General features: G+C 39.8%; 2 protein-coding genes across 4 annotated transcripts; both read right to left on the bottom strand.

Moving 5' to 3' along the window:
* Positions 1 to 761: 761 nt before the first annotated feature.
* ccl36.1 (chemokine (C-C motif) ligand 36, duplicate 1) lies at positions 762 to 3046 on the bottom strand. Of its 2 annotated transcripts, XM_088348755.1 has the most exons (4): positions 2886 to 3046; positions 2703 to 2814; positions 2543 to 2639; positions 762 to 2188 (listed from the first exon to the last, which is right to left on the bottom strand). In XM_088348755.1, exons 1-3 carry the CDS (start codon positions 2953 to 2955, stop codon positions 2546 to 2548), a joined length of 276 nt encoding a protein of 91 aa, XP_088204881.1. In that variant the 5' UTR covers positions 2956 to 3046; the 3' UTR covers positions 762 to 2188; positions 2543 to 2545. The 2 variants fall into 2 exon arrangements, with proteins under 2 accessions (XP_088204881.1, XP_088204880.1); XM_088348754.1 differs by having other exon boundaries at positions 849 to 2639.
* A 143-nt stretch (positions 3047 to 3189) lies between these two features.
* tbc1d14 (TBC1 domain family, member 14) lies at positions 3190 to 21321 on the bottom strand. 2 transcript variants are annotated; one of them, XM_088348752.1, is made up of 15 exons: positions 20944 to 21321; positions 20373 to 20845; positions 17450 to 18137; positions 14310 to 14433; positions 11157 to 11281; positions 10107 to 10189; positions 9905 to 10022; positions 9722 to 9828; positions 8743 to 8823; positions 8569 to 8657; positions 8410 to 8481; positions 7040 to 7168; positions 6854 to 6963; positions 4178 to 4436; positions 3190 to 4110 (listed from the first exon to the last, which is right to left on the bottom strand). In XM_088348752.1, exons 2-15 carry the CDS (start codon positions 20419 to 20421, stop codon positions 4054 to 4056), a joined length of 2091 nt encoding a protein of 696 aa, XP_088204878.1. In that variant the 5' UTR covers positions 20422 to 20845; positions 20944 to 21321; the 3' UTR covers positions 3190 to 4053. The 2 variants fall into 2 exon arrangements, with proteins under 2 accessions (XP_088204878.1, XP_088204877.1); XM_088348751.1 differs by having other exon boundaries at positions 20373 to 21321.
* Positions 21322 to 21857: the final 536 nt, after the last annotated feature.

Here is a 21857-nt window from a genome sequence, read left to right as displayed (position 1 = left end):
CTTTTAATATTTAATCAGCATATCACTACTTTAATTACATTATTATTTTGTTGTTTTAAATGTATTTTGTTTATCTACATATTTGAGTTAAGTATTTACTTCATTTGATGTTTCAACGTATGCTTTCATTCAGTACTTTCCCAGCAATGTTTCCAAGTGCTGTTCTGATTGGTCTGCCCTCGTCTTATATAACCTTTAAAATCTGGCTGCGTCCAGTCTTAACAAAGGTTTCTTCTGAAAGATGCGATTCTCTGAGATTCTGGAAAATTCCATTTTAGGAAGTTTAAATTTTTGTCAATCCACATCCCTTTCTCATTGAAAAAACAAAACAGTAGTCAGCCATTTTTCGTCGCTTTCTGGTCTAGGGATGACTTTGTTATGATCACAAGCCCAGAATATTCAGTTTCATTTGGTTTCTTTGTAATAAATATCCAAAAAGAACTGCTCTCATCAACTCATTTCTTGGTATAAATATTCGGTGAGTATCCCGAAATTGAACAAGAGGCAAGACACAAATACGGTTATACTACTAAAAAAGGAAAATGTTTATAATTCAAGTAAGCATGGGGGAGAACAAGCAAACTCCGCACAGGAAGGTTTGATCCATGACCTTAGAACTGTGCCACAGACGCGCTAACCACTCCCCACCGTGCCGGTAGAAACATCAACCATTGATCTCAATTATGATCGATAACTTGAAATAAGTTTGTTTTGTGACCTTACACAAGTAGCATTAGCATGGTAATGAGGTTTAGCATTCATCTGATAGCAACACTTTTATTGATTTTATCATGAGAAAATACGTACAGATATTTGACTCAGTTAAACAAAAAAGCACAAACTGGAAATGGCATTCAAGCAGGGGTCAGAAACAGGTGTTTATTTGGTAAATAAAATATTTTTTCATCAATGATCTTTGTTTTTTATCCTACATAGTCCATCTTGCTGTGAGTAAATAGATGCTATGTTGCTTTTGTAGGGTTTCTTATTGTTTAATAAGGAGAATTGCAGTCAAGGGGAGCAATAGGCTGCGGTCTACAGGTATGAGTCTGCCTTTCACCTCTACTGGTTTCCTGACTACTTGAGTCAGGTAGGGGTCGCTAATACACAATAATGGTTCGAGGAAGCTTTATATGGGGGAAAAATCATCTTGGCTTGAGTTCTTAATTAAAAAAAAAATGGTAAAAGTTACAGATTGCCGAGTGAAAACCATCTGAGCTTATAGCCTATACATTTTGTCCATCAAACATCTTCGTCACATTCATTCCAGATTCATTGTTAAAGATTTAATGCAACACACCTAGTTTTTAGAACATCTTTGTTGATTAAAAACATAAGGGTAAAAAAATAAGATGCCCTCCTATATTAAATTGTATTTCTATTCCTAGCTAGCAACTACAAATATTCAACTGTATTTGTGTATAACCTCCCTGAAGGATCAATGTCAGAAAGGGTCAATGTGAGGGGGATTTTATTGTTAAAGGGACAGTGTGTAATATTTAGCGCCTATGAATGGTAAAAAAAAACCTCATTCGAATAAAATATATTGATTTAAACAATGAGCAAAAAAATACAGTACACGAAAAACAGGCATTTTTTTGTTTACAAAAACATGAAGATCAAGAAATTAGCATGTATTTTACATAGAATGATTATCATCTAAATCAAGGATTTCACATCTAGTTTGGCTGTGGGGTCAGATCCAGACTTTTAGTTCTCAGGTGGGACGAATCATTAAAAAATGTCAGCTCAAATTTTTTATCTTGGTTTTTCAGTATTATGTTTTATCATTCAGCTTAAATGACAAGGGATCATTTAAACACAATTCATTTATTGACCAACAATGGAGGGGGAAGATTTTCATGTTTGGCATTGAATATGTTAACTGGTTTATTTTAACAGTTGAGTGAATGCCCTTTTACACCTGAACCAACTCACCACGCTATACAAACTCAACACTGCCCTCTCGCAGCCGGAGATAACATTTGGTTTCCATTTAACTATAAACTCATTATTTTGATAGAAATTACCTAAAGACTCGCTTTTGTTCACATGCTCAGAAAACAAACGTACGGCCGACCGGATTGAATCATCCAACAGGCGGAATGTTTGACCAGCCTGGCCTTAAGGGAGCCGACAAATTTGTTGGCCATCTTGCTGCTACAGGTCACCAAAAACCTCAAAAAGCCTGGAAAAGGAAATTAGATAAAAATGGTGTGATTTGAGTCTCTGCAGTTTGTATTTGTCCTTGTTTTTAGCAGTTTTCAGTTGGACTACACCATTAAACAATATGTAGTTGTACAAATATATAACGAAAAATTTAACTAAATTTTCTTTTTCTTTCACTTGGCCTTTCAGCTGATTTTATAGAATGATACAAACAAGGTTGAATATGTCCTGTAGCCTTTAAAAACACCCTAAAATGAAGCTGCTAAATATACTTAAGAGCAAATAACCAGTAAAAAAAAAAATTGTTTCCATTTTCTAAGAAAACTAAAACAAGCAAATAACAAGGTGTTTAAGGATGTAGGTGAGCACGCACTATTCAGAGGGTCTTTTCGTCCAAAGATCTCATGATTTTTTCCACCCAAGGAAGAGTTGGTTTGACACAAATGCGGTGGTTCTTTTGAGTCACCAGACTGAAAGAGGGATAACATGATAAAAAAGCCATCTTAAAGTTATATGAATAATGTAAAACTTACATGATTCCCATCATAGGACATCTGGTGTCGGTCACATAATAGGACTTAATGTATTTTGAGCCAAGTCTACCTGGATAGTGTTTAAAGCAGCAATCTTCAGGGCTGATGGAATCTGGCGGAGAAACACAAGCTGAAATTTGCAGGTACGGAGAAACCAAAAATGTCATTCTGTTGGGTTCTCACTGTTGCCGAATACGACTGCAAACATCGCAGCTCCTAACACGCAAAGCAGAAAGACGTGGATGGCCCTCATTGTATTGTCTTCTAGAGACAGTCATAAAATTCATGAAAAGCACCAAACACCTTTTATACATGCAGGACAGTACATTCTGCATCATGGAAGAAAGTGGGTTGTTGTTGCGGTTTTAGTTCCTCTGACCTCAAATTTTCCCCTCCGCTTTCAAAACGGCAACAGAAACGAAACTTGCCGTGACCCGTTACTCTCGTATGTTCCTATAAACATCACCCTACAGTGTGAATACATGAATAATTGCAAGTCCTTTTATTTCAAAGCCCCCAAAAACATAACCCCAAAGAGGACAGCAAATTTAAAGACAAGACAAGTGCAATTATAGTTTACATTCATTTCCTTGGTGGTCTGATTTTTAGTTCTTTTGAACCCCTGTGGATGAAAAAAACCACTCATGTGTAACAAAATATTACGACAGGAATGTGCCGCATAATGGAAATACTACTTAACACACACACACACTTATTCAAACTCAAATAACCGAACCGAAAAGAGCCTCAGGGACGACTTATAATGCACCCGGATGTCCAATGTGCAAAGTGTCTTATTGCAGTTCTGCGGTCTGTTGCTTGGGAAACGAGTGCAAAACCACACCAACAGTATTTAAAAAATAAAATAAAATAAAATAAAACGTTTTCTGTTGACATTCAAGTGCTGATGTACACATGATAGCACACACAAAGCTTTTATGAATAGTGCAAAACTGTTGAGATGATCAATAAGCCCCGAGAGGACTGAAATTGCAAAAAAAATTAAAAAAAGGAACCTCCAGGAGGCTGCCCCATTCAATAAATAAAAACCTCCCACAAATAAAATGCAAACCAGTAGATTGAAAAAGATTGAAAGGCAGCTTTTGACCTCGCTCGGTGAGGATCTCCACATGTAACATAAGGCATGACCAAAAAAAAACAATAGAAAAGAACACAACATACAAAACGGGCTTTAAAGATAACGGAGGGACAACGTAAAGGTATATTGGTGGTCCCACAGAATCCGGGAGTGTCGTTTTGGGATTTTCTTCAAATAAGGCAACCATTCTCCATTACTCATCCGCGTCATCACCGACATCAAGTTTTGTCTTTTCTCTAAATCCTTTTTCCTTCAGCGTTTCAGCACAGGACTCCCTCGTTCGGGATCTTTCTGTAACGTCTGCAGAACCTAAAAAAACACACACAGTCTTATCAAAAACCAACTCATCGAAGTCAGTCTAATGCCCGTGTCTTACTTGAGCCCACTTCCTGTTGCGGCTGGTCATGTGGATGGCGGAGATGTGCTGAAAGAGCTGCTCCGCGGGGACCAGATCAGGCAGGCGAGTGAGGAACTGAGCCATGTGGATGAAGTCCATACCGGTCAGAACGTCCTGGAAGAGGCGCAGGATGCCCAGCGCTGTTCGGAACAGGAACTCGTCTCCGTCCCGGCAGAAAACATCCCACACGCGGGAGGCAAGGTCCAATGGGAGGGACTTACTGTACAAGGTGAAGATCCTGGAAGGGGGATTGGAGAGGATGCTGTTATTTTCTGTAGAGATTTTTTTCTTTTAACACCCCAGTTGACTAGTCTGGGATGCTAATTTGTTTGTGTTGAATAGCAGTCGGTTACAAATAAATACTATCTATCTATCTACCCACCCTGGTCATATCCCTCAAGAGGGGTGACCGACAGCAAGACAAACACATACAATAACAAAGAAAATAAAATACACAACATACATTTTTTGGACCATGGCCAATCCAAATGCCCAAACAACCAAACAAGTTAGGCACCTCGGCACCTAAGTTGGTCATGCTTTCGTCCCTCCAGATAAAACGGATATATTTTTACAATATAGATTTTTGCTATTTTACTACAAAATAAGGTAAAAGTAATGCCTCAAATAAGCACTATTTTCCGCAATACCAATTTAGTTAACTTTTTTAATGAAAACGTATACATAAAAGGTGCAGTGTGTTGTTTGAGGTGTCCTTAAAAAGTTGAAAGTAAAATATTTTCTCTATTAACTATGTGTAAACAATGCCCAACAAAGTTGTTTTTGTTAGTGCATTATGAAAATGGTGAAAGTAAGAAAAGGCCTGTTTCAAGAACAGTCCAAACGCTAACCCAAACCGCTAAGAAGATGAGTTAATTTGAACCCATCTAAAAAAAAATGCACAAACTTGCACACACAACATAAGGAGCTTGAGAGAGGCTGCAATTATGACGAAAGCCAGCTGAGTAAAAATGTTCCAAATTTAATGGAAAATGTGTTTTCTAGTGTGACATGCACTATAACTAGTTAAGTTCCATTGACTTTTATAATCTTCAAATGAAATTCTACCGTTCACCACCATTTTATGTTATAAGTTTTTTTTAGTGAACTACGAATTGTAACCTGAAGTATTGAGTAGACTTCCAAGACTTTAAAAGCAAACATTTTTTAAGACAATTAAAAAGTTTTCACTCGAAAAAGAAACTTTTTGGGGGCAGTATTAAGTTTAAAAAAAATCCAAATAAAACGAAAAAAAAATCAATAATGAAATGAAAGGAAAAGAAATGGTCAAATGAAAGGAGAAAATGAAGATTTCAAAGTGACGCATTGTCCCCGAAATCCCCCAATACTGAACAAACAACCATTTCCTGTTTTCTCAGTAACTCAAAAAAGGGTGCCTGAAGATGACATGAAAATTCAAGTTAGATCATTTAAAATGGTGCTCAGAAACCACAGGGGTGCAAACTGGTAGTAGGCAGCAAAAATAAAAAAATGGTTGCCTTTTTCTTTTATACATACAGAATTTAAGTCATGTTTATTTGTGACGCCATTAATCACAAGCGCTGCACAGACCAAAGATTATTGCAAACTACAGACTATAAATTACATCAAACTCTCAAATTTACTCATGTAAACACACATTTTAATCCACAAAGTTACTTAAGCAATGATTGTTGAGTTGACAATTACTGCTGACGTTAACTCAACAATAAATACAACGGTAATTGAACCCGGATAGCGGCGGTAAGTGCACCGAACCCTAATTATTAGACGACTAGGAATGTAGACAGCATAGTAAAAGGAGTTAGATTTTATACCCTCATCACACAATTTTACTCACGGCACCACAGTCTACAACAATGATCTACCAGCTCGGTAGCCTAGATGGTAGGGCGCCTGCTCTGAGACTCGGAGGTCGCAGGTTCAAGCCTCGGCCGAGTCATACCTAAGACTTACAACATTGGTACTCATTGCCTCCCTGCTTGGCGCTCAGCATTAAGGGTTGGAATTGGGGGGTTTGGTCACCTAATGACTAAAATGGCTCCGCCCTGTTTGGCTGCGCCTGCATCGGCTCGCTACAGTTTAACTGTACGGGTCAGGTGTATCGACATTTCGTTCTGTGTGCATTGTTACAAAGAATGACAATAAAAGTAAATTCTATTGAAATGAAATGATCTGATGATTTTATATAGCGCTTTTCAAGTCAATGACTTCCCAAAGCGCTTTACAATGTGCTCCACATTTCCCAATAGCGGCCTTGCAGCCATGTAAGGCGCTAACCTGCTTATTGGGGGTAGTAGGGGTTCAGTGTCTTACCCAAGGACACTTCGACATGTAACACGGACGAGCCGGGATTCGAACTGGGATCCCTTGATCCCAAAACGAGCGCTCTACCTCCTGAGCTAGTGCCGCCCCTATTCTTTTCTATTCTAACATAGTAATTGGAGTCTAGCCAAAACAACGTGATGATGTAATCAAATCTAATTCATTTTCTTATATTCTGTAGATCTCTAGTAGTCTTGTGATTACACAGTGGATTTAAGAATTTTATTAGTAGTATTGTTGATATAATATATTGCCAGACATTACACTGGTTTGTTGTTACAGATAAGGTTGCGCACCACTGATTTAAAGCATGTAAAAACAACAACTCACCAGTCGATCAAATAAATATCAGGGGTCATGTTGTTCTTCTTGAAATGTGCAAAGAGCTTTGGTAGGTTTTCATCGAAGAACACCTCAAATGCAGCAAAGTACGTCAACATCTGCGGCCACACAAGAGTAAACGGGTGTCAGGAAGACGTGTGGGGCGACAGGAAGCTTCATTTTGGGAGCACTGACAAGGCTGTGGTCCACTCGGAAGAAGGCCATCTGACAAGGTTTGTTGAGCAGGTTGGCAAAGGCAATGAAGGCGTCGGCTGTGTCCAGGTTCAGGATGAGCACGGCCGCGATGAACGACATTCCCTGCACCTGCGAGAGTAGAGTTGTCAACCACAAAATAAATAAAATCAAACAATTTGACTTATTCACTATCGATGACAGCTGCAGATGTCAAAGATCCATTTGAAATTCAGTGCCATTGACGGCCTCAGACGTCAACGCTCCGTTTTGCATTAAAGTAGGCGGTAATAAATAATAAATAATAGCCGTTGAATGAGTTCATTTGAAGTAATCAAATCGGTTTGAAAATTATTATAAATGAGATGAGTTATTTTATTCATTTTTTTTTAAATGAGCCTATTTTTGTAAGTCATTCAAAACAGATGAACCCATCATTTGAAGTAAAAACGCATGCTTCGTGTATAAGGCACTACCCTAATTTTTATTAAAAATAAATCCAGTTTTATTTCACTTTTGCTTGGCTCAGACTAAGAATTGTGACTGACAAAAGTTGAACGCATGGGACCATGATCAAAATTAGTCATTGACAACATTAACTACAAAGACAATATCAAATTCAAACCTACAATAGTTGTTAAATGTCCTTCAAAGTCCGATTGAGCATCAGTTACACACAAGAGTTGTTTCTCTCTTTGTGCTTTCTTTGTTTTTATTCATATCTTTCAGCACGATATAGTTTTTCTCCATTCTGTAAACATTAGTCTCTGGTACATTCAATTTTCGGTTAGTTGCTTGATATAAGTGAATTACAGCACGATCTGCAACGTTGCACGTGAAAGAGGCGTCACATGCAAAACTTTTCCTCTTTACTGACTAAGTTTCCATTTAAAGGGTACCAATATATGATAAAAAATATGAAGAAGAAAGAATTTAAGCTTTATAAGATAAATATTGGTAATAGCGTAAAACATCAATGCCTAACTCAGGTTTTTGTGTGGGCGAGGTGATGAGAGAAATGAGGAGGCACCTTGCCTTTGCGCACAAGCCATTGAAAATTATGGAACTTATTATAAATATTCATGCAAATTATTTGAATATTGTTACCGAAAATACTTTGTGGTCAGCAATATTTTCTACCGATCAATCATATTACAAAAACAGTAATATAACAATAAGACCTCGTGTATAACGCGGACCCAAACTGAGGTTTTATTTTTTTTACGAAAATGTGCGTTATGCACAAATAAGATATTTTTAAGGACCTTTTTGCAATGCAACCAAGGAATTAGTAGAGTGGTAGAACTATCGCAAGGTCCTTAAAATGGGTTAATTTGTGTAAAGTGGGCAAAAAGAGAAAGGCCTTCACTTACATAGCCAACGTCAGGCCGGTAACAAGTGTAAGCTCCCAGAATGCTGTGCAGCACGTCATGATAGGGACCGCCCTTGACAACAAAATAATGGTAATGAGCGTTAAGGCAAAGGAAAATCAATCCCATCCCAAAGCGGCGATTTGTGCGCCTTCTACCAACCTGCTGGAAGATGCAGAGCTGAGGAAACGTTCTGGAGATGTCCAGCTTTATTAGCTCCAAGCTAGACTCCCGATTGGACGAGCCCGCGTCTGAGAGGGGGCAGTATAAGGGCAGCACAAGTTAAAAACTCCATAAATAGACAGATTATGTACTGCTTGGGTTTGCAATACCGACCTTGGTTTTCGGTGTCCGGTGCTCTGACCTGCGAGCTGCTCCACTTTTCTTTGGCCCGAGACAGACAAATATTATAAAGCTCTGCGGGGAAAGATAAAAAGCAGCTCGTTACCCTGATAAGTTGCCGCTGATGGTCCTTTTTATCGGTCTCTGATCGTCAATAAATCTTTTTGCTCCGTCTCTCTGTGTGGGCCGGTACGAAATGTTAGACAGCTTATCTGTGAGCTGCCCTTAAGGACCTCTGAGAACAGTATACACAGCCTTTGGAATGTATTGTGTGGTTTTTGTTTTTTGTCATATTTGTTAGTGGAGCATGAAAATGGTGAAAGTAGGAATAGGCCAGCTTCAAGTAAGTCCAAACGCTAGTCCAAACCATAAGAAAGATTAAAAAAAGAAGAGTTTATTTAACGAAATGCTGATATTTGCACGTGCATTATGAACGAGCTGACCAAGGCTGTAACACAAGCCAAGAGATCGCGGCAGCTAGTAAACAAGTTCCAAATTCCATACAGCCCTTTTAATATGCAGCTTTGTATAGAAAATATAAAGAAAAACAGTCTAAACCTTTTTATTTTCTTCTTTGGGCTGGCAAAAAAATGTTGGCAGGCCAAACCACAAGGCCCAAAAGTCAAAACACTGCTCAGACTTCCATATGTCATTTAGTGCAAAAACAGAACCCCCCCAAAAAAATTGCAGTCAAGCTTCACTGATATGTCCAACTGCTTGAATGACCCAAGTGGTTCTCAGCAGTTTGATAGACTTTGTGGCTTTTATAAGTAACTACTCTGTCTGCCGAAACAAAAGAGGTGACAAGACGTAACTCTTGCTTCTTTAGTTAAGATCTTTTATCCTCAAATAAACTCAGGGTGTGGTCATGTAGCCACTCACAGTTGCTTAACACCCAAAGAGCAATTACATCTCAGATAAAACGAATGTAACTGGTTCTTGCCGTTTTAAATAGTCGAAATTGAACCGGTACCATGCGTGATGTTGAGTTCATTGCCGATAGCCAGGCTCCACACTTTGCCTCTGACGCTGGGCGGGATGCCCTGCCACCACAAATCCCTCACTCGTCGCAACGTGCACCTGCAGGAGGTTAGCGACGGAGAGGTCAAAGGGGGACTGGTAAACATCACTGTTTACAAACTCAGGCGAGACTGACATGGAACTCCAGTTAGGCAGGATCTCCTGGTTCCACGTCTGAGCGGCCGAGCCGATGCTCTCCTCCAGCCTGCAGCGATCTTCCAGCTGCTTTCTTCTCTTTTGAGCCTCCTTAAGCTCTGCGTCCGTTAAAAAAAAAGAAAAAAAATTGGTGACGTTGGACTTGGGTGAGCGAGACAGCAGAAGAATAAAGATCTTGTTACCTCGCTTCTTGGCCTGGGCTACCATCTCTTCATACTGCTGCCTGTGTTTCTCTGCCTCCCCGGCAGGCTTGGCAGGAAGATTACTAGAATATAAACACATTCAGTTGCAATAGCACTGGACTGCACACCTATAAGGAAGAATATGAAGTGCTATACAAAAAGAGAAATAATTATCGATATAGAGAACCCTCATTTATCACGGGGGTTACGTTCCAAAAAGAACCCATGAAAGGCAAAATGTAAGAAGTAAAAATGGTTGTAAAATTAGATACTCAGTTGAACATTAAAACCAAAGAACACACCCTTTTTACTGGCCCCAGCATTTGCTTAATAAATAAAAGTACAGAATCAGTACCTGTAAACATTTATTTATTTTACCAATAACTACTCTCTTGGGGTCTGTTTAGCCAATCAGAATGCAGAACACGTAGTATGCTAAAAAAATCCATGAAGTAGCAAGACCATGAAAGGTTGAAAGCATTATAGCGAAGGATTACTGTATATGACCTAATTGTAAAGAAGTTGCATACAAATAATATAAAATATAATTCCAATTATAATTCCATTGTTAAAAATGTTATTTTTATGAATGTGATAAAAAAGAAATACTGTCAGGGTTTTAATATGAGTCTTAACTATTGCAGTGGAAAACAACACGAATAAAGTAGCCATAGTAGGGTCCTGGAATTCCACAAAAGGAATTACCTTCTAAACGGGCTGTTGTTATTCCAACTGTCATATTATTAAGTATCAAAACAGAAAGCTTTTACCATTTTTGTTCCCTCCATAGTGATAAGGTAATAGTTTTTTTAACTTAGCAGGATAATTTCCATTACCCTGCCGATGCACTTTTGAATTTGGCTAGCTAGGTGATATATTTGTAGTATTGGAGTTCATGAATGAGGTTTGCCTGAGGACAAAAGATACATAAAAACAAAAACAATGTGTGGAATGTGAGGATTAAAAAAAAAAAAAAAACAATATTATATCATGATCCTAGAGCAAAAGTCTAACTGATAGCTCAGGGTCAACAGGAGTGTGTTTACATACGCAGGTCTGTCCTCCAGTATGAGTGCGGTGGTGGAGAGAGGCTCAAAGTCAAGATTTTTCCTCACATTCTGCCTGGGGGACGTCAGATTGCCGTGGCCAGCTCTGCCGGTCTTTGTCTCATATTCCTGACACAGCAAAAAACATGAGGACGTCGGAGTGAGCAATTTCATCTTTTTTAATCGCACATTTTTTTCTGGGCTAAGCCGAGCGCTTCTGTAAATAGGTCAAAAGTAATGTGATCACACACACATCTTCCTGTGGTGCTAGTTAATAATGCAAGGCCGGGTAACCGACCGGCAATCAGCTTAGCGTGCCGACACAGTCGCAACGTGCAACTCAAGATCGAATCCTGAGGATGTTTAAAAAAAAATATATATATATATATATATATATATATATATATATATATTTCCATCAGGCACTAAGAAGAGACGACAGCCTGCTGGGGCACGAATCTAACAAAAACATATTTTTTTAGAACGCATTAAAGCTTTATAAAAGAAAATAAGGTGAAGCTAGATGGTGCTCGTGTCCTTCTTGTAAGCCACAATAGAGAGCATTCAGACATACATGTGGTATGCTGGAGAACGACAGCAGACAGGAAAACTATACAAAGAGTAATCACCACAGCACAGAACATCGTTTAGTGCTCTCTGCCCAGTCTGGAAGACCAGGCTGTCTTGCTATACCGCAGAACAGCCATCAACATTATAAAGACTCTTGCCACCACGAGCACCGCCTCTTTGACTTGTTGCCCCCTGGTAGGTGCTACAGGTCCCTTAAAACAAGGGCTGAGAGGCTGAGAGAGTTTCCTCCTCAGGGCCATCACTACCCTAAACAAGCTTGCAAAACTGTGAAAATACATATCTTGCGACTTATTTGGGATTTTGTTGTTCTTGCTGCTTAATGTTTTTTGTTGCTGCTGATACGATGCACCATTTTTCCATTGCACTTTTATTGTAACTTAAGCCAATCTCTAAGCACTTCTTTGTAAATATATTTGCCTATGGCTGGCAACCAGTTCTGGGTGTCCCCTGATTCTGACAGCCCAATTTCCACTTTAAAGTCTATATCACATTTACTCTAAAGTGATATGTCTAATCTTGTTGCATAAAATGTTTCACATGTTTATATGAATGACAAAAAAGACACTTTCAATTCAATAGAGCCAAACAGCAAATGCCTTGTAAAATGAGCCTCGACATGTGCATGGCAACATACAATAACAAAACGACAGATATTATTACACTAATGTTCACATGAACCCCAAAACAATTTTAATAAAAACTGAATTTCTCCGCCACAACTGCACATAGCATACATCTGAGTCATCCACCTGCTCCCTGCTCCCACAAAGCATCTTCCAGGAACTCAAAGGCACCATTGTGCCAAAGCGGAGTCATCCGTGCGCCTCACCAGCAAGCAAAACAAACCACCGGCTGACTCCCGGTAGCAACGACGATAGCTCACCATGAACGCAGCAGTTCCAAGCACGACGACGATCCTCCAGGGAGAGAGGTAAATAGATCAACTCTGAATTTGCCTCTAAGCCAAACCGTAGCCGAACATCTTGGTCGCTCCCAAGGGGCTTGCTACGGGCACTGTTGCCCACCGGGACCCGCTGGCACGGTAGTGCGACTACCAGAGGGAAAACCCCGGCAGGGGAAAAAACGCGGCAACATGGTGGCTCCCGTAAGCACCTTTCCCTTCCCCCGCCGATATGAAAAGGGATGCTCAGGCCAGCTGCTCTGCATTAGATCGGGAGCAACTGCTGAGTGTCTGTGTGTGTGTAAACACATGTGTGTGCCACTGCACCGCAACAATCTGGGCTCCGCTGTGCCCTACCAGCCTTTCCAATCAATCCCAGACAAACAGATCATCGTATTCTACATTGTAGAATAGGGGTGGGCATACATTTTGAGTCGCAGGCCATATAGGTTTGAAAACAGAGGGACGGAGAAAAAAAATTGCTGATTATTGTATTTTTGTAAGGATGGCGTGTACATTTTCTTTTTAAAGCACTCGATTTGATCATGTAATAGTGCTACTTGAAAAGTGTTATATTGCATGAAATGTAATAGTTTGATGGATTTGATTTTTTTTAAAAACATTTAAAGAAATATTTAGCCAGCTATTTGAATGTTGGCCATGAGCGTAATGAAAATTACAGTTTTTATGGTGGTAACACAAAAGGAAACAGGCTAAAAAAAAATCCAGGTAAGTGCAATCGTTTTGTCTTTATAAAAAAACTATTCTCTAAATAAATTAACATCGGGATGGGCGTTTCGACAAATGTTCTGTCGGTAATGGTCGTCTAAATATACAGCTACGGTGGGTGGCTTTGGTCACATCTAGTGGACATATTTAAAACTGCAGGTCATTGACAAGAAGCGGCTCCTTTTTTTCTTTGCTTCACTCAGGATCGTCCCGTGGGACGGAATAAATCTGTTGGCAGGCCTAATACGGCCCGTGGGCTGTAGTTTGGCCACTCCTACTCTACAACAACAGTACATGACTCAATTTCAGACTTTTTTTAAACAAACAGAGCAGTAAATGAAATAACTACTTTCAAAAGGCACTACGGTCGTGTTGGGCACCACACGGGTTTTCCAAGCAGCACCAAAACAAAAGGTTTGAAATCTGAGCTCCGGGTTGGATGAGGTTACAGCCACAGATCGGGTTGTGAAACAAACGCTCCATCCTGGATCTTAGTCCCCAAAATGCCCAGATGAGGGAGAAAATAACAAACTAACACTGATCTCGAATTACTTTGACACATGGATGGGTTTGTGATAGGTTGCAATACTACCAATAATGACTACAATTGATTAATAAGCACTAGATGATTTCCCCTTAAACGTACCAGCAGACACGATCCTTGCATAACCGTTTTTTATGTTTTTATCTTTAGTGAGGGCTCATCATAACACTTGGGATTTATCATGATAGGGTGCTAAACAATGATAAGCTGGGTACAGGACAGTAAGACGTAACATTTTCTACCAAAGGCTACAAACAGTAACGCTTTATCTTTACCAACTACAAAAATAGTTTAGAAGAAGAAGAAAAAAATCCCTAAATCTTTAGTCTGGGCAAAAATGTAAGAGAGGACAGCTTCCATTCTTATTGGTGTTCTGTCAAAGTAAATGGTACCTTCTGTATTCGTTTAGGGTCCTTGATGGGAACCTCACGTGGTGGGACCTTCCCAAAGAGCTTCCATCCAGCATCCCTCTGCTCCACCGGGCAACTGTCTTTCACCTTCCTGGCAAAAAGACTCCTGGGGGAAGGACACAAACATTTAATGAGCTATACAGAAAAACCCCAGACACGAAGAGTAACTCTGAGAGCAGAAATCCTCCATTTTATCCATTTATCACACACGTACAAGCGGGGCTTTAATTTGAAGAGTGGATGGCAAAACAGAAGGCAGGCCTGTGTAAGTAGGGTTTAGAAAAAGCCAACATGAACATGGTGATAACTCACTAACCTAATGCTTGTTTGACTAATCCCAACTAACTTTTACACAGAAAAAGTGTAACAGTGCCGAAAAACAAACTTATTGACCCTTTGTTGTTCATTTGTGAACCTCCTTTAATTGCAATTTTAACAGATCCTGCTGGGGGGGAGGTTGAATAGACCAATCATGGCACTCAAACAGGTCGGTTTGATTGAAAATAACGAGATCAATTCACAATGACGCGTCCTCTAACAAAGGATTAGAAAACACATAGGCTTAAGCATTCACAAGATGAAAAGCACCTTTTAAAATGGACAAAGGCTTGGAAGTAAACAAGGTTTGCTTTCCTCCTCCTCGATTAAGATTGTAAAGACTACTGCAAATACTACCTCATTCCAGAGATTTGTGTTTTAAAGTGAGAGCCTGATCAACTTGTGAGTAAATCACAACTGTCAAACATTTGCAGCCAAAAGAACGACCACAACCGCCTTACCTGTCGATGTACAGAATAAGCTGCGAGGCCATCATCCTGGTTTGACTCAACCCAGGAGCCTCAAATTAAACCAAGAAAGTTGCCAGTGTGGAGAACCAGAAGTGTACATCGAACAGTTTTTATCCAGGGTGTTAGTTAGTTACGCGCTGAAGAAATATTTCACTCCCTGCTGCTCCACCCTTTGCAGTGTGGGAGGGTGGACAGGTCTGAAGGGCAGCGAGAGAATGTGTAACTAACTTTAAAACAGGGATGGCTGATAAGAGCACAATGCACTGTATGGGATTGTGTGCGTATAAAGAGCGTGGGGGGGGTCACACGTGCAGTGCCCTCTTCATCGTAGGGACAAAAGCAGCAAGCCATGCTTCGAAACATGCGAGTAAGCGGAAAAGGATTTTCCAGTAATTAGGCTGGTGCAAAAAAAAATACATGAACAAGGTGCTGACTTATTAGGTTATTAGTGCACATGACTTAACACTTGAATAACATTCCTGCACTATAAGCTTTGTTTTGATGAAAGCGAGACAAAGCCGAACCACTCCAAGACAACAAACTATAAAAACGTCTTTACCTCGAGCTTTAAGGAGCTGATCTGCTTTCTTCATTTGGAAAATATCTGCCCTGTTTTGGAGAACATTCTCTTAGGAGGACATCACTACAGCGCAGACTTTGCTAACTTAGATGTAACTCCGTTTTTTAGGAAATGACAGCACACACCGTTTCATCTTGGTACAAAATGAATTTTGACAACTTATTTTGAATGTTTTTACAAAACACAAAACAAAAGAATTAAAATGTTTGAAAAATGTGTTAGCTGACAATAATGCAGTGAAACTACTTAATTGGGTGTTTTTTCATTAATAATTATAGATCAACTCATATAAAATTATCCAAGACCGATGTTCTATTTTCCAATATTGCACAGCCTTAAATACAAGTATCACTTATCAACTCAGAGTGGATGCGAAAGTAGTCTTTCTTTGAGTGTTCACGACTACATCATACAACTCCCAAGTGTTGCACAAAGGAGGACTTGCAACAAATTGATCATAATGCATAAACAATTATATTATGTTTGATTGATTCATTATCCATCCATTATCTGCACCGCTTAGCCTCAGTAGGGTGTCGGGGGTGCTGGAGCCAATCCTAGCAGTCTTCGGGCAGTGAGCAGGGGAAACCCTCAACTGGTTTCTGGCCAGTCGCAGAGAACACAGGGACAGCCAACCGTTCACTCATTCACACCTAGGGACAATTTGGACCGGCCAATTAACCTGACATGCATGTTTTTAGACTGTGGGAGGAAACTGGAGTAGCCGGTGAAATGCACAGGGCGAACATGCAAACTCCGCACAAGAAGGCTGGTAGCTGGATTTGATCTCATGACCTCAGAACTGTGCCACAGATACACTAATCACTCAGGCGCCCTTGATTGATCCCATTATGTCTTGCAAAATAAATATTCAAGTGCTACTTTCTGTAATTTAAATGTTGATATTGGGGGAGGCTAAAACAAATCAGTAAAAAAGCCATTCTTTCTAATAGGATAAAGTGTTTTTTTCTAAGGATTTACAAATTTTTTTTTAAAAATGACCATATTTTACAAATTTTAGGGTGCACCCAAAAAAAAAAAAAATCTTTAGTCATATATTTTTCTTACATAAGGCACACGGGACTATAAGGCCCATAAATCGAGACTACAGCAAGAGCTTACGTGTGTACAACGCATTATAATGTGCTACTATGGTAATTCAACCTGAGAAGTGTTGGTAAGAGTGAGTGCCAGTGACATTTGAAAGGGTATTAGAGCATATCTCATCATCACACTTTTTTTTTACAAATGGTACCACAACACTAAATTGCATGGTCCATTCTGATAGGTTAAACAGTCTCTCCACTTTTTCACCTGTAATCCAATACCCTCTCGGTTTAATAAACTGCATATGTGTACATAAGAGAACTTGTATGGTATTTTGTTGAAAGACTAAGTTTTCTTCATTCTCCAACATTCATTGGTGAACGGTTTAACCTATCAGAATGCACTATGCAAATAAGTGTTTCTGGCACCATAAAAATAGTGTGATAATGAGAAGGTCTGATGCCTTGTTGTATGTCATTTGTACCACTGTCGGTCAGGTGGTAATTTGATCAATCATTGCTCAGATACGATATTCACGTAAAACCTTGTATGGTAACGCATACCAATAAATACAATCGTATCTGACGTATTATGCGATACACAAGGCACACCGGGTTTTAAGGTGCACACATTTCTGGCCAAATTGTGTTTTTTTCAGTGCGCTTTACAATCGGTAAAATATGGTATGTCTAGTAAAACAAACCTACCTGTTAAACAAGCTAGCAAGAGATCCCAGTTTCCTCTGCCTGCCATCCTCTTGTCTTATCGTTGCAGGGAAGCTCACTTGCATTGGACCCCTAATTTCCTTGGAGCATCCGGGATACGAAGCCAGAGCAACTTCGGAAAAGGGAGCTCCAAAGCTCTCATCCGTCTCCAAGGTGACGATGGCGCTCGAGTCGGAAGTGACGGTGAAATGTAAGATGTCCTCGTTGGATGCAGAGAGCTCCGTGCTCATGCTGGATGCGCTGCACACCGAGACATCGTCGCTGCGGTTCAAGCCTCGGTGGGCAGCGGTGGCAGGCATTTTAAGGCACGGGCTGAAGAGACGGGCATCGAAGCCGCTGCGAGGGAAGCTTGACGACTTAGGCAAGCCGTCGGAGAAGGAGTCATCCAACGCTAAAGTGGCAGGAGAGTCTCCCCCACTTAGATCTGGAGGGTTGAGCTCCAGGGTTGGAATGCCAGAGTCCTGGGAAGTTAGACTGTGGCTGTCCAGGTCGAGAGAGGACTTCTGTGGGCTGCTGCAGAGGATCGAGGTTAAAGGGGGGCATGGTGTGGATTCATCTTGTAGCACCGTGCTAAGCTGGGAAATGTGCTGCACAGATACGTCTTGGTAGCCGGAGACAGGGGAGCTCCTTGCAAGGTTACCGTTTTCGACAATGACACATCCAGAAAAAACTGAAAAGTGGGCATATGGTGTTAAGTCTTGAATTAAACAAAATATTTACCTTTAAAATAAATACATTTATGTCTATAATAATTAACTCTGCTACTTCTAGATCGTAAGAGACAATTTATTGTTTGTATTGTAAAAATAAATACATATAGTTTTTGCCATACACAGGGGGAAATGTAAAATTCTAAGAAAATTTAAATGACTCAACCCAGATCAGTGCTAAAACATAACATTTACGTAGGCAAATGAAAGGTTTAAAAAAGTGTAAAAACTACCATTATATATATACAAGCTTGGTTTTAAAAAAAGACGTTAGGAATTTGGTTTCCAAATTGAAAACAACTTCCTGCATGTGTGTTTGATATTCATAAATTGTCTCCTCTTTCTTTTTATCAGGTCAGATATGTGTTTGCCTTAATTGTCCTACTAGTATTAAATGAATAAAAATATAAGACAAAATACATGTTTTAGTGGTGCATGGGCAATTACATTAGACCAGTGATTTTCAACCACTGTGCCGCGGCCACTAGTGTGCCGTGAGAGATCGTCAGGTGTGCCGTGAGAAATTTTCCAATGTCAATTTTATAAAACATTTATGAATCATTTTTTGCAAATAGTATGTCATTATCAAATGTCTGTGCTGTAAAAACTGTGAATGTTATAAATTATATTGTAATTAAACATACTGTTCAGTGTCATTTTATAACACTTTTGGTTAGTGGTGTGACGCGAATTTTTTCCAATGTAAAAATAACGTGCCTTGGCTCAAAAAAGGTTGAAAAACACTGCATTAGACTACATCATATCAAACTACTATATTTTTTACTGTCCTCTAGTGGCCAGAGGGACCATTTGGTTTGGATTTATATATAACTCATAACTTTTGATCGAAATGAACTTTTTTTTCACTTACTCAAATATATGACGAGTCGTGTTAAATCATCCAATGGGCCGGGTCTAGACCGTGGGCCGTATGTTTGAAAACGTGGTTTACAGTCTTAGGTATACTTTTTCATACCTGTCAACCTACACGGCTCCAGGCCCGTACAAACTGTTGTACTTTCCTGTACAAAATACAAAATAATCGTACACCATATATATATATATATTCTTTTGAACAATACCGAGTTAGAGGCTTCCGCGGCGAACTCCTCTGACTTGATTGATTTGCAGTTTCGTGATAGTCTGTGTACCAATCATTGACAAATTTGCGTTTTTCCGTACAGATTTCCTTGTACTTCGTACTCGTCTTAAAATGCATAAAAAACGTACTTTGTACGGCAAACCCGTACAGGTTGACAGGTATGCTTTTCAAGGTATTGCAATATTTTCAGACGGAATATATGATCTTATATTAAAAGTCAAGTCATGTTTGGTTGTGACGCCCTTTATCACAAAGAGTCTCAAAGGGCTGCACAGACCACATACTATTGCAAACTACAGACTATTATGACACCATCCCCTGATCTAAAACCTACATGAGGGCAAGGAAAAACTCAAAAGCCTCAGCATGAGGAAAATGAAGAAACCTTTAGAAGAGACTGCACATGAGTTCATCCCCAAGACAAGCAATATTTTAGCTGACTTGTAATTTTTTTTTTTTGCACTACAAAAAAATAAAAGAACTTGATCGCAATATTTCAATGTTATGAGGCAGTCCACTAAAAACAAAGCATTGCAAGTTGACAAAGTCTAAATTGGAAGTTGGCAAGCAGCCACAGGCCTTCAGATCTGATAACCCCCTATGATCCGGTCCGAAGCCTTCGTTCCGAGAGCACCGGTCTTCTGGTGATCCCAAGAGCCAACAAGTGTTCCGCAGGTTCGAGAGCGTTCTCCATGCGGGCACCGGTGCTGTGGGATGCTCTTCCTCTGAGATCCAATCTGCAACCTCAGTGGAAATGTTTAAATCTAAGCTTAAAACACACTTCTACTCTAATGCATATGAAAAACCTATACTTTTTGTGGACAATATCTCTGTATTATTTGTGATTGCAACATCCTTTACTGTCTGGTAATCCTGAAAGGGGGATGCCACATGTGCAGTCCCTTCTCAAGGTTTCTTCATTTTCCTCATGTTGAGGTTTATGAGTTTTTCCTTGCCCTCATGTTGGTTCCAGATCAGGGGATGGTGTAATAATAGTCTGAAAAAATAGTCTGTGTAATAACCTGTGAAGCCCTTTGAGACTCTTTGTGATTAAGGGCGTCACAAATAAAAATGACTTGACTTGACAACCTACCGCCGCCGCTTTCCGTCCTGTCCCCGTCACAGTGGGTCAGGTTCGCCATGGGGGCCGCTCCAAGCTACAGGTGGCCTGCGGTCTTCCGCCCGCTGGAACGCTCCATAGCGATGCGGAAACCAATATCACCTCCCCGGCGTCTCCTCTTCGCAAGCCGACGTGAACAAACACGAACGCCGCGAGGTCATTTAGTGACGTGGGGGGTAAAAAATAAATAAATAAAATAAAATAGGATTATGACTCTCTCGTTGACGTCCACTTGACGTTTAGCGGAACCGAAGCCGTTTCGAAAGCCGTCGAAAGCACAGGAACACCCCCAAGGTTTTAGGTGTTCCACACGAGTACAGAAAATGAACAAGTTTGGTTGTTTTAGTTGGCATATCGTACCTGCCTGACTGTTTCCGTCGCCATTTTAAAACAAACTTGCGACGGCGTGTAATCGAGCCCTGAGTGTTGACGACGTATAGAAGCACCTGTCCAAAGATTAAGACATAACTAATCAACTTCGCAAAATACGATACACTTCGAAATTATCTAATAATAAACGACAACAGTTTCCATAAACGCTTACCTTTTATTCTTTAGAGCAGGGGTGTGAAACTCATTTTAGCTTGGAGTCTACACGGTATAAAAATATTCTAATAAATTAATAAAATAAAAAGTGTGCCTTAGCTGGAGGGCTGGGGTCTTTTCGGAGGTTCTCAATTAAGTATGAATCAGCCGTCAGGGATGTAAAATTTGACTATAAAACGATCATTGCGGGTTATTTTTCATCATTCACTAAGATTTAATCTCGTAGTGTTAATCACTTCGGTACTAGGTAATATTACATTGTTCAAACAATAATAATTTTGCCTACATGATTTAAAAGTAAAGCAAGCAAGCACTATGCACAAATGCTTTAAAGAGGATTTAAGTTTGTCGGTTATCATTTTACTTGTGGTCCTTATTTTATCCTTTGCCGTGACTTAAAATAATTGGATATGAGGAATTTATTTTGAATAATTTACTTTAAACAAAGTGCCTTTGCCTTTAATGTGTCACAAGGGCAAAAGACATGTCATCGCCACCAAGTTGCTGTTTTTTTTTTCAACAAAATTATGGAAGCCATAAATGATGCAATGCGTATTGTACAACGCGATACCAAAACTTTCAGAACAAAATAGGTTTTTCGCAGTGATTAAGGATCCAGTATCAGTATTGTCCCACAAGGGCTATCACCTGTCATTGCCGAGGTGCAGCTCATCTTTTAGGAGCGAGATGACGTAATAAGAGGTTCTGTACTTGTGTCTTGGTCCCTATATTGCTACCAGTAACCATGGAAACCAGTGCAACTCAGCCTCAAGAAGATGGAGCCTGGAGAGGAATGGGCACAGTGAGGTTGTACTTGCCCAAGACACACCACAAGAAACAGTACGGCGACCCTGAGAGTGTTAATCAACTGTGCATTTGTGTAAAAAAAAATAAAAAACACTAATTCAATTC

This window comes from Urocampus carinirostris, chromosome 11, assembly GCF_059441175.1.
Source record: "Urocampus carinirostris isolate Australia breed hairy pipefish chromosome 11, RoL_Ucar_1.0, whole genome shotgun sequence".
NCBI lineage: Eukaryota > Metazoa > Chordata > Actinopteri > Syngnathiformes > Syngnathidae > Urocampus > Urocampus carinirostris.
This window is presented reverse-complemented; position numbering and strand designations above follow the sequence as displayed.